This window comes from Diorhabda sublineata, chromosome 8 (assembly GCF_026230105.1).
Source record: "Diorhabda sublineata isolate icDioSubl1.1 chromosome 8, icDioSubl1.1, whole genome shotgun sequence".
Lineage (NCBI taxonomy): Eukaryota > Metazoa > Arthropoda > Insecta > Coleoptera > Chrysomelidae > Diorhabda > Diorhabda sublineata.
The window spans coordinates 5,518,966-5,535,902 of NC_079481.1; the positions used below are offsets into that span (position 1 = coordinate 5,518,966).

The following is a 16,937-nucleotide window of genomic DNA, read 5'->3' on the forward strand; positions in this document are numbered from 1 at the left end:
TTTTCCTCAATCATTATCCAACCGGTAGATGTAGAAATATATTGGATTTATATTCATTTTTATATGCAATCAGTTCGACGGGAAGGTATAATGGGTTGCATAGCTCGTAATTTGAAATCAAAGACAACAACTAAATAGTTTCAAATCAAATAAAGTAATTTTTGTTATTTTAGTATTTAGATCAACGAACAGTCTCTAAAAAGTATCGATGCCAATAAACATCGAATTTTTTTTCATTTCTGACATCCCTACATGTTGGTACTGACAGCTTGTCTTTGATGTCTACCGTTGTCTGTATTGCCGGTTCTCAACACTAAAGGTCTAATCACACTGCAGACATGCTAGTGTCATCGGACGAGTACTTTACTAGCATTCAAATATATTTGAACAGTCACTGGTACTAGTGTACTCGGACACATCCCTATTTTTTGCTAGTGACGAATGTTATGGGTTGATTAAATTGAGCAATGGATTTCTATTTACAATTTATATATTACTGACATTTTTACAAGTGATGACCAATACACATGTTATTACATTCTAGGATATACTAACCTCAAAAAATATAAGTCAAATTCTTCTTTTTCTGTTGATCATAGAATTATAGTTCATAAGAGAAGCATTACACTTAGTAACAAAATGAAACTCATAACAACGCACGCGCATTTTACTCGGCCGAGTATATTGTCATGTCTGAATGAGCCTTTATCCACCCTCACTTTTTGTTTCTGTTTGTTACCTCAGGTGAGTATTGCCCCACACATTACTGATATAAACCGTTCGTTTCACGTGGTGCAAAAGCTCTCTTTTTTTGTTGGTGGAATATTTGACGCATCAAACCCCACTTAACCTTTTTCAAAAATTTTGTTATCATTTTTAAAGTGGTCACAAAATATTTAATCAAATTTTAGGATAGGTATTTACTTCATTCACTTATTGAATTTTTGTTGTTGGCAGCCATGATGCGATGACAAATGACACTCTTCGTGCAATATTTTGACCCCGCAAGGAATTACATGCAATTTCTTGCACGTTGTCTTGCATCATGTCAAACGGGCTTAAGGAACTTGCAACTTTTACGCAAAAAAAATGATACCAAACCGGTAAAGTTGCAAGTGCTAGATCTTGCATGAAACAATCTGCGTTGCACGTTGTATTGCTTCATGTTAAGCGGCCTTTACATATGTGAAGAATAGTACAAATTCAAAATGATATCTGTGGCAATAAAAAGAAGATTTACAGGAAATTTACAATTTTGGTGCACCCGACAGCGCATATGCTACCGTAAAAATTGGTTACCACGTTATGGTAAAAATTTTTTATGGTAAATTCTATTAGAATAAGTAGTATGGTATCAAATATCTTGAATATTAAAGTCAAAATAGGTTTATTAGAAAAACAAACGAGTAGTTTTGTTCTTTATTCATAATTTCATAACTTTTCTTCTTCTCTTTTTTGTGCTTACTTTCCAACATTTTTTTGTGCTTATTTGATTTTAAATGGACTGTCCATTGGAACTGTCCAACAAAAACCCTGTCACAAATTTCACATGTAAAGGTTATATCTTCACTGTTGGGATTAGAATCCACTTTTTGTTTTGGCAAAGATTCGTAACAACACCTCGTATTATTTATAAAACTTCTGACTATTTGCTCCGCTTTTTTGCTCACTTTATCTTCCCATTGAGAAACATCTGATGTATCCAGTCCGTATATAGGCGGTACCTACTTAAAAATACACTTTTATATGTAAAAAAGACTTTAATGAGTACTGTTTCAGGTATATTGCATCATTGTATAAAACCAAACATACTGTATTGAGCTAAAAGGATGAGGGACGAATCAAACATCTTTATAATGTAGATAAAGGTATCCCTCTAATAGAATTTCAAGTTTCCATAAGTAAAAGACACAATATAAGAAAATACTTCCGGAAAACAGAAAAAAATCCATGGTTCCTTATTGATTGGGATACGGTTAAGTTTAGAAATAGTTCTGACATAGGAAAACTTTTCCTCTGCAGAGCTGGCGCCACTATTAAAAGTACAAGTTATAAATTTAACTAAAGGGTCATATTTTATTTTTGGATAAAAAGTAATGCAGAAGTGTCAAACAAGACAAATTAATATTCACAATAAAAGTAAAACTAAACAAGATTATTAATTCATTGTCTTATTAGATCAGAAGAAGACGAAGTCAATTCTTTTAGACCCCAGAGACAACAAAATTCGAAATATCTCGAAAACTCGATAAATTCCATTCTCGAAAGTTTATACGGGTGATATACAAAAAAATTCAGGAAGTCTAGACTCATTTTTTTTTGTATTTTGACTCATACAGTGTTAAATTCAACACATATTAGAAAAAATATTTCGACAATTAAAAAGTTTGTATTATAAAAAAGGCCTGTATATTTTTAAACTTAACCTACCCATCTACCCTTATAGATTTTATATATTTGATGTTATGTTATATTAAATTAAAAATAGCCTTTCTCAAAATAAAAATCTAAAGTTTCAAGATGTAGTTATATTTGCTGTTGTTTTTCTCTACCGGGCAACGGCGCCGCAAAGAAATTTTTTTTGAGGTTAGGGTTGAATCACGTATTTTGTGAATTAGATAAACTAAAAATAAGGACATTAAATTCAAAATTCGACTATTCCAATAGACATTCTAACGAATATAAGATAATATGATAAAAGATAATAAAAGTTTACCTGTCGATCTTGTCTTCCAAGAAACCTATTCAAAATCCATCGTTTTTGCTTCCTAGCATAACGTCTGGTAGCCATCTTGAGCTGTTCAATACCTTCTTTCAATTTCTTTTGACCTTCTTCGGAATTTTTCTCATTTTCATTTAATATAAGAAAAGGATGAAATTCTTTGAAACCAATTGATTGAAATATGCCTTTCGTATAATCTGCTTCTCTAAAAATTTGTCAATTTAACAAAAATTAATCACATAAATTATAAAATATAAAACTCAATAGAAGATAACAAAAAAGTTATGTTTTTTGTTAAATGGATTACTCTATATTTTACAACTATGTGAAATTTTAATTCATTTTTTTAGAAATGTGAGTTAGTAGGTAGGGTCGTGGTAAGTAGCACTCCGAATTGTTCTGTTTATATTTGATAAAATTACACCAAATTACTCTACAAATTTTAACATATTTGATGTATAAAAACTGTTTCAGTACTTTATCAGCATATTTATCAAACTCCTCTCTAAGTATATTCGAGAAATAGTTAAGATACTTACTCGTTTGATATTAACCTTTTTTCATTGTATATTTTATGGAATTCTAAAAGTTCATTTACAAGTCCCTGTTTCAACATATCATCTACTCTATCATCTAATCTTTTGTCCAAAATTTCCTATTAAAAAAAGACAATTAACTAAAGGCACTAGTAAGATTTCTGTGGCGCCAGCATTTGGATAAATTGACCCTAAATTATTCAAAACCAAAGCATAAACTTTTTCACAATCTCACTTTTAGATAAAGCTATTAAGTGAGGATGTCTTTTGAGATTCATATGAATCTTAATTTTAATCTGCCCTAAAGCCACAGGTCACAAATAATGATTGAATTTGGAACAGTTACATTTGGAATGATTGTTTGAAATTGCATTTGCATTTAGTTTTATCCTTCGAAATAGGATTAATGATGCTGGAACATTTTTTAGATAACATAGGTATTCAGGGGACTTGTATAAAAGTGGGATTACCTGGCTTTTTATTCATAAAAAACCATATATAAATAAATTTTTAAAGCATTCTCACTTGACAAGCTCAAAATAACAAATTTCTACATTTACTTATTAATGAAATCCACAAAGTATTGCTAAATATAAAAACGGCACTAAACAACAGAAAAATCTTTCTGAAAAAAGTTGAACTATTCCTGTATTCATCGATGAAATATTTATCACAGAATGATAAAAGTCTCTATATAACTGTCCATTTTGCTTCAGAAATCTGTTATTTTTAATATATTATTGGAATATAAGGGTAAATTCTGTAAAAAATAAAAACCTTTCAATTATTAAATTACAAGACTCATGTTGAATTTAGACCGTAAAATCTTAATTCTAGATGAAGTATTAAATGCTGTTCCAGAAAGCAAATCTAAAACTAACATTTGGTTGTGACTTTGATATCTTGAAAAATTTTTTCCTCATTTTCATTTTATTTTGGCCTAATTAAGCTAAATTCATTGGCGGATTGTCCACTGAAATCATACACACCCCTAACTAAATATGATTGTATTTAAATAATTTTACTAACTTGGTCACACTGAAGCCATAAAACTACAGAATTTGAAAATCTGAGTCCTCCTCCCGACTTTGAACCATCTCTAGAAGCCTGTTGCTCTTCTAAAAATTCACTGTGTTTTTTCCCCCTTTTATACAATATTTCTAAAGATCTGAAAATATTCTAAAACTAAAAAATTAAAATATAACAAACAGGGTACACATACCGTAAAATTTTTCTCTTATTATTAGGATGCAGTCTTTTTGCCATTACAGGATCGAGTGATTTCAATTTCTTATGTAACTCTTCACTGGGTAATTCATGATCGTTATTTGGTAACAATCCGGGTATCTTACTATATTCACTGTCGTCAATTAAAATTTTCCATAGAAGTGATTCTATGTAATAATTAGTGCCTCCAACTACAATAGGAAGTTTTCGATTCTTTAATAATGTTTCAATTATTCCCAAAGCTCTTTTTTTGTACTCTACAACAGTGAATGTTTCGTTAGGATTCAAGATATCTATTAAATGGTGTGGTGCTGCTGATTGTTCTTCTTTAGTTGCCTTTGCGGTGATTATGTCTAAACTTTTATATACCTGTAAAAATTACTTCAAGATTATCTTCAATTATTTACATGACTTTTACCTGCATGGAATCAGCTCCAATTATTTCTCCACTGAATAGTTTAGCCAATTCTAAAGACAACTTCGTTTTACCAGAACCAGTTGCTCCCAAAATTACTACCAAAGGTAAACGTGGGCTCATTATAATAATTCAATTTTATTTTCAAATTATTTGTAACAATTGTTTCTAAGCTACACATTAGCTTAACATTGAAATTAGTTAACCTATCATTTGATTAAACTGTAGATAAAATTCACCCTGTTAACTAACTCATGGTTATTTCAATTTATTTCTTCTTTTTTTTTGGCGACGGGCTAAAGCCGTAGACTATCTATCCAAGGAAGTATCGATTCATTTGTGATTGAAGAAGCATCTAGGGCCAATTTTACAACCTAGGGTAAAACTGGAGATTAAACTATGGTTTGAATTCGAGTTTGAACCAACAATAAACAACAAGAAAAAGGGGAAAAATGGGAGTAGTTGGCAAAAGAATTTAATTATAAAAATAATAAAAATGGTCATGTTTTCGATAGAACCACAATAAATTTAGAAAATGTAGGACAATTTAAAGATTCGCTTTAGGACGAATAACTTTTTGTTAACTAGGCACGTTGACAACGTTGATAAATTCTTCATGCTCATTATCTAATTCATCAAATATAAAGTGCAAATCTTCAATCATTCTACTAAAGCCCTTCATAATATTGAAAAGATATGAATAATTTGGAAAAGTTCAGATCCTCCGTTTCGTGTTAAAATGAAGTTTAAACTACTCCTAGACATCTGGTAACGTTTAAACCGAAGTTTGTCGTAACCAACGTAACGTAACGTAACCAACACTTGTAAAAGTGGGCCTTGGTGTGTGGTTACATAGTGAAGATGAAGTTCCGGTAAACCCAACATAATAAAATTAGTCAATCAGCGCTGTTTCTTGAAGCAACATAACAGAGAATAGAAGCATATTCGTTTGAAAATAATGATACATATTCACAATATTAGTATAGTCAGTCTCCATTTCAGCAATACATACACTCTGAATCGGTCTATTTCGAAATTTTCAATTTTTCCTTGTGACCATCCCTTATACACGTCTAATATCATTTGAATCATGTCATTTAGGGGAAACAACTTCACGTTTGTTTTGTGTTTATTTATTTTATAAGCAAGAAATAGAATAATTAAATGTGAAATGATGTCTGATTTTCTAGCAGAGAATAATTCATGTGGTCAGTTCATTTTAAATTTAGTTTCTAGAGGTAATGCGATCGTAGCAGAATTACTTAGACTTAAAGATTACATTCCAAAAGTTTACAGGTAAAATTTTTGAACAATAACTTAAAAATATGCTATTTATTAATAAATTTCTAGGTTGGATACAAAACAAGATGCCCAAAAATACTGTGATATAATATTAGATTTCAGTTATTTTAAAATATCTGAAATTCACGAAGAAAGGATTGAAAATAATGAAGTTTGTTTCTTAATATATAAGAAATTTAATTACCTACTAAATCCCATTAATTTCAGGCTCTTAGAGACCTCGATGAAGTATTCCGTGATAACCATATAGAAATTATAAAGAGATTTTATTTGGTATTTGAAAGCATCCATGCTTATGTTACAGACTTAAATCATTTTGTTGAAGAACTCAATGAAGGAATATATATCCATCAAACATTGGAAAATGTTTTTACTGATATTGAAGGCAAACAAGTGATGGTACGTATATATTTTCTAGTATATTAAAAATACCATGTATTTAGCCATTTTGAAATCATCAAAAAAATGATTTGCAAATTTAGACTTTTAAACAGCAGACAGACCTGGAATAGGAATGAACAGGCCCAGAACTAAATACTATAAAAGTTTAAGCAGTACACCAAGTATTTTTTAAGTAGGAATATGTGCAATTGTAAAATTTGTACGGTTCCAAATTTGGACAGGAATTATTACTAACAGGAGATTGTCCTCTTGTCTGATATCCAAGTAGCCATTAAAGCTCCAATTCCATAAGAACCAAGCTGGTCTAGGAAAGCCTGGACAAGTTGAACAAGTTTGGTAAGAAGAATGAAGTTACCCTGCAATGGATTTCAGGACACATTGAAATGTAGGGAAATGAAATAGCCATTTTACTAAAGTAATGGTAGGTAAACCCTTCATAAGAACTAAAACCATTTGTGGAATTGGTTAAAGGACAATAGAGAATATACATACTACAAAAGAAGTTAGATAGAGGAAAAACCAGTAACAGTAATAAACTACAAAAGTTGGACAAGGCAAAGATACATCTGGAAAACTTTTACCTAAGAAGATCTATTTAATGTATCAACTTGTGAGAATAATCTACTAATATTAACAGAGGTCTTGTTGTGGTATTGCACAACAACAACTACTCTTAGCTATATTCATTTGAAGTGTGAGAGATTATGCGTATGAAATAGAAGATGAAGATCTTAGGCAGGTAGAGTCACCCCACATCCTGAACTATCTGCAAGAACTGGGATTAATAGAAGGAAGAAAGCAAGAAAAGGGGACAGAATAGATCCCTTGAGTCACAGGTGTATTTGACACCCTAAATTGCAACATAGGTTATAAAATTTGAGATAATGCAGTTTACCTTCCGTCTCTGAAGATAATAACTTGGTTATGGAAACACGCATCAGAGAGTTTGGTAGTGTAAACAGTGTAATCAGTATGAATATCACCGATGGTTCTAGAAATTCCAACTTAGAAATAATGAGGACAAAATTATTAATAAAATGAAATTGTTGGTATTTTTCTTGTTTTATTTTTCATTAAAACCTGAGGTTTTTGTTAATATTTACTGATTGTTAACTGTAAAAAATGCGCTATAGTCACTCGCGCCAAAAGTGCGACGATTTTTTCACTTATTTTTCATTAAACTTTTTTAGTGTGAAGCTCTATATCTCTACGGATTAATGTTGATAATAGTTGATGCATTTATAGATGGCACAGTAAGAGAACGTTTGTTAGTTTCTTATTATAGATATGCTCCACAAAGACAGGATACAAGAAGTTGTATAGATGAAGTTTGTAAGCTATTACGTGATACTGGATATTCCCTTACAAAAAAACCTCTCACATACCCCGAAGACTATTTCAAGTAAGATTATTTTCCCAAATATGTCAATGAAAATAATCTTGCTTTCTTTTAGGCGAATTAAAATAAATTCCACTTATGTAGATTACGTGATAGGTCGCTTAAGATCTGATGATATCTATGGGCAAGTGTCCGTTTATCCTCTTCCGAAACATAGAAGCACTGCACTGGCTAATCAAGCCTCCATGCTCTATATTTGTTTATTTTTTTCAACTGATATTCTACATTCCCAAACTGCAATTATGAGAGAAATAGTTGATAAATATTTTCCAGATAATTGGACTATCTCTTTATATATGGGGTTGGTTGTTAATTTAATCGAAACCTGGGATGCGTTTAAAGCAGCTAAATCAGCTCTAAATAATACTTTGGAAGCTGTAAATGTGAAGAGTTATGCTATTTCTCATGGTACAAATGTTCCAAATCTTTTAAAAACGACCGATTTGTTGTTAAAAGAAGGTAACATTACAGACGAGAATCTACTAAAAGATATAAACAATATAATAACGACGTTAAGGGACTGTAACGTGACGGTTCGTTGGTTGATGCTTCATACAGTCTTGAAACCAGGTCAAAATGATAAATTAAAAAAATCAAAGCAACTACGAGAATTGGTTGTAACAGAATCGAAATGCGATCCGGAATTGTTATTCAAATTGTTATTGAATACAGCACAATTAGAATTAGTTGTTAGGGAATTATATAAACAATTGATGACGAATAAGCAAGATCAGTGGAATGAACTTAAGATGGAAACTAATGCACGATTACTGGAACTTTCGGAAGTGTTTGGTGGAATAAAACCTTTAACTAGGATACAGAAGAATGAAAATTTGAAAATTTGGTTTGTGGAAATTTCGAAACAAGTACAGTCTTTATCCCAGGTAACCTTTTTTCAATTTGCTAAGAATTTTTTTAACAATTTTCCATAAACAGATGTCATTTATAAAGCTATTCAGTGCAATGAAAATTACCTAAAACTTTGTGAACCCCCTCGTGGTTTATATATTAGAAATATCAATTAAATTGTTTAAAATTAATACGTTGTTGAAACAGGACTTATTGAAAATATGAATTTATTTTGAAAAATTTAGTTTCACAAAATTTTTGTATATGAAATATTGAAATAGGACTTTTTAAACAAAATTAGTTTAGAATTATCTGCAAAATCTTGTAATAAATAATAAAGATGGCAAAAGATCATTGATAAGAATGGAAGATATATAATCGATTAGAAACTATTCTTTGTTAAAAAAAGTTACTGCAACACTAAAATTACTTTGTCGTTTTTTGTAATAATTTTTAATACCATTAATCATATTTATTTAATTTCTTTTGTATGAAGGAGGAGAGTAGTTCTTCTAGAAAAATTGTACAATTGATCCAAGCTTTAGAAGAAGTACAAGAATTCCACCAATTGGACAGTAACATGCAAATTATACAATTCCTTACAGAAACTAGAAAATATTTGGATCAAATGTTGAGAACTATGAGTATAAAAGAAGATATTCTTATAAATTTACAAATTATTGGTGATATTAGTTACGCTTGGGAACTTATCGATTATTATACAAAAATAATGCAGTTAGGTAAGTTAATAATAATATGATATATCATAAAATTATCAAGTTTGATTTTTAGGTATACAAAAAGAACCTACATTAGTAATAAAATTACGAGCGGTTTTTCTCAAATTATCCTCGGCATTGGAAATACCTTTACTTCGAATAAATCAAGCCCACAGCGAAGATTTGATATCGGTTTCGCAATATTATAGTAAAGAACTCGAGATATACGTTAGGAAAGTTTTGCATATAATTCCAAGTATGATGTTCGAAAAATTAGCTAGAATCATTGAAATGCAAACAACAGTTTTAAAGGAATTACCTACGAGAGTCGATAAGGATAAAATCAAAGATTATACTCAGTTAGATGAGAGGTTCGAATTTGCTGAACTAACAAATTCAATATCAGTCTTCAGTCAAGGTAAATAATATTCAATAAAATTTGAATTTTGATATTTAATATTGATTTTTGTAAATTTTCTAAGGAAAGTTCTAGTTGATATGCAGATTCCAGAAAATATTTAACCTCGGCTTCAATGTTGAAGTTCTTCTCTGATAGGTTGGACTTAAAGATTTGTTTTAACTTGTTCCAAGTGCTTAGCAAACACATTGGCTTCATCTTTGATGCTTTTTGCCTATTAATAATCAGGAATGCGCATTGGAGGGTTTGTTAGCTGCTGTCTATTCAGTTTTTTCTTTGACATAATCAATTGCTTCTGTTGCAGTTAAGTTCCTGAGGTAGTTCTGTATTCTATTATTATTGAGTAGGGTTTTCAGTTCTAAAAATGCTTGATTCAACTTTGTTTTCCATTTGTCCGTAAGTTTTTGTTTAATTATCCTCCATAGAATGTTGGTTGTGGTAATTTCACCTTTAATTTGTGTTGAGCCATAAGTTGGTATCTGGATTGATTCTATAAGATTTTCAACTATATTATCAATGTTTTCTTCAACTTTTAAAGAAACTTGGAGCTTCAGCAAGCTGTCCAAATGAATTTGAAAGTCATTCCAATTGGTATATTTGTTACCTAATTTTCCAGACATACCCCAATGCTGTAATTGAAGGCTTGCTGGATCTACATCTACGTATTTTCTTACAAAGTGATATCAGATCTGTAATGCATAGATTGATGCCTAACCAATAGCATAGTCTAGACTATTGGAAGATAATAGTGGGGCTAAAAGAGGGCAATGTGTGGTAAAGGATAAGACTGCAGAATGAGGAAGTTACTGGTAAAAATCTACATAAAAGATTCAGTTTCTAAGCTGATAGATTTTATAAGAAGAAAAACGTTTGGGAAAGAGGTGAAAAACTACATGAAATATTTAGTTTCTAGCTGACAGACTCTATAAGAATGGTAGGACTGCAGAATGACTGAAGTTACTGGTAAAAAACTACATAAAAGATTCAGTTGACAGATTTTATAAGGGCAATAAGGCTATAGAATGAAGAATGCTAGTGGTAAAGAAGTACATGAAAGATTCAGTCTCCAAACTGATTAGTTGGAAGATATAGTCCAGACTCTGAAGATAATAATAGAACTGAAAAAATATGCAGTTGACAATCTAAATTTGTAGAAACTGCTTCAATGCACTAGCTCAATTAAGTACCTCTAAATTTAATTTAGCATATGTGCATTTAAGTGCAACTTTTCCTTTTAGAAAGTTTATTTTTCCATTTTTATTTTAGGTATGAGAATGATGAAAAGCACTTTGGTTGGAGTTATATGTTTAGATCCGAAGCAGTTACTCGAAGACGGAATAAGAAAAGAACTAGTCCTACACATATCTAAAGCTCTACACAACCATCTAATATTCAGTCCAAAATCAAAATATGACGAACTCTCACAAAAATTAACAACGTTGGTTAGTATCATGGACGGTTTCAAAAGATCTTTTGAGTACATTCAAGTAAGATAAACCTCAAATATCTTCTCAAAGTTTTGATACTAGATTTGTTTTAGGATTACATAAACGTGAATGGTTTGAAAATTTGGCAAGAAGAAGTTACTAGAATAATTAATTATAACGTCGAACAAGAATGTAACGGTTTCTTGAGACGTAAAATTCATCCGTGGCAAAGTTTATATCAAAGCAGATACGTACCCATACCGATATATCCTCCTATAGATCAGAGTGTCAATTTTATTGGTAGATTAGCTAGAGAAGTCATAAGGTTATCCGATCCAAAGTAATTTAACATTTCATATATAAATTTGTTATTTTCTGCACATTTATTATCATCAATTTATATATAGACCAGATTAGAAACTGTATCTTGCATTCACATTACGTTCATTTAATGTCAATTAATGTCAACTTAATTACACTGACGCGGGTTTCGATAAACTAGTTATCATCTTCAGACACATAACGATGACTTCCGAATATTATTTAAATAGTATAATTATTCATTTAAATAATCTTTCTAAAATGTTTGCCATTGAATTCATACGATTTGCTAATCTGATTGCGATTAAATTATATATTATACAGGGTAGTTCACTAAATAGTTGAAATTATATATTTTCTTTTAGGAATTCTGTTTATTTGGATACCACTGTTACATGGTACGACAGTAAGACCCGCAAGGACCTTATTAACAAACAAACTATAGCATCTATAGCGTCTGCTATAGAGATAACTGGTTTAGTAGGTTTGGATAGACTTTTCTCGTTTATGATAGTTAATGGATTACAAAAAGTTATAAGTAAGAATTTCTTAATTTTTTTCTTGTTTCTGACAATTTTTCCGTTAACAAAAGCATCATGTTAAGTAAAATGATTTGACGAATTATTTATTGTAGGTTATTTAGAAAATAAAAACGTTCAAAACGTTTCTTGGATTAATATAATCCCTTCGATACAAAAAGAAATGGAGCGAAACGAAGAATTTTCAAATCCTCTGAAAGTTTATCAGACCTACATCAATCGTTGTACTAAAATATGGACTGAATTTTTGGAAAATATCCTTTTAGTTGGACAGTTGCAGCTATTGAGAAATTTAGTTGCTTTTTATTTGAACACTTCTTGTAAATTTAATGCGAAAACTTTGGAATCATCTCTTAGGGCTATAAATAAGTGAGTATTGTCATATTTTTTCAAGCAAACTTGTTTTTTACATAGATTTCAAAATTTTTGTATTTTTTTGTAACAAATTTTAAAATTTTTTAGGTTAGCAGTTGAACAACAATTCTTATAGTTTTTAGCAATTAAAAATTTGAATATCTGACAGGAATATCTGTAATTAGAATCCAGCTAGATAAAACAGTTCTGGACAAGATACTAGTCCAAAACATCTGAAGTGATCAGCTTAATAAAAGTAGGAACAGTCTCAATCAGAGCGGTAACAGTTTTAACAAAACCAGAAACGGCAATCACTTTGAAATATCAGGATTGGTCCAAATAAAAGCGAAACAGTTAAAAGAACAGAAAACAGTCTAAATAAAGCAGAAAACCTATAATAAAAACAGCAACACCTGAAAATGAGCAGTCCAAATACAGCAGAATAGCTCAATCAAATAGAAACAGGCAGAAACAATCAAGGCAGAATCGCAACTGTAAACAAGATAGAAAGTGATATCTAAATACTAGTGTTATATGAAGCAGGTCCAAATAAAAGAACAACAGTCCATAAAACGAAGCAGCACAATCAATCAAAAACAGTTAAAAAACGTAGGAACACTCTTAATAGATTGGATGGGTTCAATAAAACAGGAACAATCCAATCAAAGCAGGACCATTGTAGTTGAATACAAACAGTTAAAAAAATAGGATAGTCCCAATATGAGCAAGTATATGCAAATAAAACAGTTCAAAGAAGCAGAAAAAGACTGAATAATAAAAGGACAGTTTGAAAGAACAAGAATAATCCAAATAAAAGGGGAAAGGTTGATCAAACAAAAATGGAACAGTTCAAAAAAGCAAGAAAAGTACAAATATAGCAGAATAACTCAATAAAACGGGAACAGCCCAATCAAAGTAAAAAAAACTAATAAGAAACAACATAGGAACAGAAACAGTTTAAAAAAAGTAGCAGTTCAGAAACAGTTCAGTGAAAGCAAGAACAATAGAGTTTAAAACACATCAATCAAAGTAAAAATATTCAATAAAAACAATAACAAAGAATAGATTACTCGACAAATTAAATAAAAGCAGTTGCCCTTTGAATGGTTCTTTGCGACAAGCAACAAGATCGATATAATCCATTTCTTTCTGATTAAAGTTTTTTATTATTTAAAAATTTCTTCGACGCATTTTCGTATTTCAATAAAATAAATTCAGATAATCATTTCTTCGCATCTTATTTGTTGTCTGGTACTAATGCGAAATTTATTTTAGGGCTCTCCTTATTGATATGGAAACCGATAAGTATCAACCAAGTGAAAATTTATTAAAATCATTTTCAATCTACTTCGATTATGCTGGTTTAAATCAACCATTCAACAAAATATATACAACGTCAAATAACGACCGAAATCATGCGATAACCATTTTCGTATTTGTCATATGTCATTTACCGAAGCTGTTTTTACCACAAATTACAGGTAGGTGCTATCAAAAGCACACGATTTTTCTTACACAGTTTATCATAACCATTCAGAACAGGAAGGATCTCAGATACAGCTGTAACTGGCAAATGGAGCAAACTTTGTTTGTATTTCTTTTCTTTCATATTCAGTCAAAGGAAGGAAGAGATATTGTAAATGCCCAACAGTAATCGGTTATCATTTTTGTATCTCAGCGCCCTTGGCATCTTTTTCCATCTTCAATATCTTGATGAAATATTTTATCTGGCTTTTCACTTTTGTCACTAACATTTTCTAGGAAATTTCCCCAAATAGGAATGTAAAGAGGGAATGTTTATGTACAATAGTTCATATTTTTATCATCAATTTCATGTTTCTTTCTCGCTTGTAAACAGTGTTGCTAATAAAGTGTTTTTCATGCACCCCCGCGTTTTATGAAGTCGAAAAGACAACTAAGACATCCCTATAGTACGATTTATGAAATTATTATATCATAATCAAACCTTGACACATATGCAAAATATATATGATGATTTGAAGTGGATAAAAATCGAATTTAAAGTTTGCTTTACATACCGTTGTTCCTGGTAACACTAGTGGTACCATTTATGAAATTAATGTCTTCTCAATGGTCCTTAAGAAGGGTGCAAAATTGTTAATTTATCTGATGGTTCAAAGCTAATGAAAATAATAAAACTTCCCGTTACTAGCTATCCTGGTAAGGATATTAGTATAAATTTATGAAATTATTGTATTGACATCAGTCCTTAAGATTGGATACACACTGTATATTTTTAAGGTTTTGGGAGACTTTTGATCGTTTGATTAGTAATAATTAAAGTGCTAATAACCAATTATTTTTTAGGAAACATGAGTAGAAAGAGTCAAGATCAAATTGATGGTATAAGTTTTTCAACCGGTGTGCATACGGTCTTAAAACAATTTCATACGAATGTAAATCGCGAATTTATAAAATACATAAGCAATTATATTTTGCAACTTACAAAATGCAATAGCAGGTAATTGTTATCATTATTTAACGCAATTTTGAATTTTCCAAAAAATCCAACTTCTAACTATAACAACCCAAAATTTGACAGTTAAAATATTCTTCTCCTTTATAATGTGATGGTATCCCCTCAAAGAACCGTTGTGATGAGATCCGGTAGCAGATGAGGACGAGGACGAGAGCCGGTGCAAAGGACGACTCATTATATTTTTTCCTTTTTCCTTGTGTTTAAGTTATTTTCTATTATTATAGTATCTCATTCCCTTTCATTTCAAAAATGACTTTTTACCATAAATATTTTAATGAAATTTTTTTTAGTTCAAAAAATACAGAACTTTTAATGGAAGTTAACGTAGCCCTTAAATTCATGGAAATTTATACGAATTATTCCGAAGAAACGAGGATATATTACAGGGAATTTTTACCATCGGAAATACTTCACGTGCAACAAACTTTGTGTCCTGGCTCGGTATATTGAAATCGTGTCATACTGTATACTCATATACAATTGATCTAGATAATATTTATTTCTATATATAAGGCGTCGTCAAAAAATATGGTGAATTATTCAATTAAACACAAAATAAAAAATGTGAAACATAAAATTTTGAAAAATCCCAACTGTGAATATTTCTAAATCTGGTAGGTAAGGTAGATGTAGAGAGACATTGATTAAAAACTCTCTAATCACAAGCGACTTATGGCGTGGGACCATGGAACAGAAACCCATTCGTCCGTTTTTAATATTATATCTTCACAAATCGTTTTCAGAATTGTGTCTACTTTTCTTTTTTTGTGCCTAACTGACTCATTTCCAAAAGTAAGAAGAAATTTTAATATTCTTCATCATTATTAACTTGAAACAAAATTAATGCGTCGTTTAAGGTCCTTGTTTCACGACGATATCACTGAGCCAGAACCGATTAAAACTTAAACATGGAGAGTTGAGACTACTAATAATTGCTGCTTTAAAAATTCATTTACTGTATTTTTTCATCACACCTCGTATATAATTGTATATATATTTTGTTATTTGATTATCAATATTATATTACTAATCGAGGTTTTATTAAATGTATGGGAAAACCATATAGTTGCATGAACTGCTTGTTCTTCTATTCCCACAAGCAAAAGAAGATACTAGATGCAGATGACATGATAAAGATGAGAAAACTTTGAACTCCAACTTACGAATATACAATATCATAATGAATATGGAAATAAACAAACACAAGATTATATGATGCTAATAAGCCGTAAGAAGAATATACATAAGATGAAAGTACAAGAATTAAATATAGAACATGTCACACAAGATGGAAGATTGGAACAAGACATGAAGATTATTCAACTCAATTAAGACACAGTTTGTATCCAAAAAGAGCCATATCAAAACAAATATGTAAAAAAGTATCCATGTTCATATCGACATTGAGCATGATTCGCGCACAAAGCATGAATATGGACCTTCGTTGTTACTGATAGAAATAATTATGGCAGGAGGTTAAATCGTTAGAAATAGGACCAAAGGGTGGTCAGGGTGAGGGAGGGCTGCTAAGTACGAACTCAAGATCTGATCCACGCCGGAAAAGCAAAAATGGAAATAGGTTAGGGTTTTCCAAGGTCAAGGTCATCGGAGGGGTGTAACCTGTATCAAGGAATTACCAAATTTTTTATAAAAACTTTTCGCATTCTGGATAAAGTATAAAAATATCCAGACAGTTTTCTATGACTACTCTTATTGTTATGTATATAAATAAACAAATCAGTTATATTTTCATATTTAATAAAAAACAATAACAAATATAATACTAATTAAAACCCATACAATTAGT

The 16,937-nt window shown here is 30.6% G+C and overlaps 2 protein-coding genes across 3 annotated transcripts; one reads left to right on the forward strand and one right to left on the reverse strand.

The window, feature by feature from the left end:
• Positions 1-478: 478 nt before the first annotated feature.
• On the reverse strand, positions 479-5,176 carry LOC130448382 (tRNA dimethylallyltransferase). Its single transcript, XM_056785745.1, has 6 exons — positions 4,904-5,176; positions 4,481-4,854; positions 4,288-4,426; positions 3,262-3,377; positions 2,717-2,927; positions 479-1,724 (listed from the first exon to the last, which is right to left on the reverse strand). Exons 1-6 carry the CDS (start codon positions 5,021-5,023, stop codon positions 1,377-1,379), a joined length of 1,308 nt encoding a protein of 435 aa, XP_056641723.1. The 5' UTR covers positions 5,024-5,176; the 3' UTR covers positions 479-1,376.
• A 483-nt stretch (positions 5,177-5,659) lies between these two features.
• Positions 5,660-16,927, forward strand: LOC130448383 (WASH complex subunit 5). Of its 2 annotated transcripts, XM_056785746.1 has the most exons (14): positions 5,660-6,196; positions 6,251-6,353; positions 6,410-6,601; positions 7,795-8,006; positions 8,059-8,887; positions 9,349-9,592; positions 9,645-9,989; positions 11,256-11,476; positions 11,530-11,756; positions 12,103-12,275; positions 12,372-12,645; positions 13,906-14,111; positions 14,959-15,112; positions 15,421-16,927. In XM_056785746.1, exons 1-14 carry the CDS (start codon positions 6,072-6,074, stop codon positions 15,578-15,580), a joined length of 3,465 nt encoding a protein of 1,154 aa, XP_056641724.1. In that variant the 5' UTR covers positions 5,660-6,071; the 3' UTR covers positions 15,581-16,927. The 2 variants fall into 2 exon arrangements, with proteins under 2 accessions (XP_056641724.1, XP_056641725.1); XM_056785747.1 differs by lacking the exons at positions 13,906-14,111; positions 14,959-15,112; positions 15,421-16,927 and adding an exon at positions 12,739-13,555 and having other exon boundaries at positions 5,722-6,196.
• The last annotated feature ends 10 nt before the right edge of the window (positions 16,928-16,937 follow it).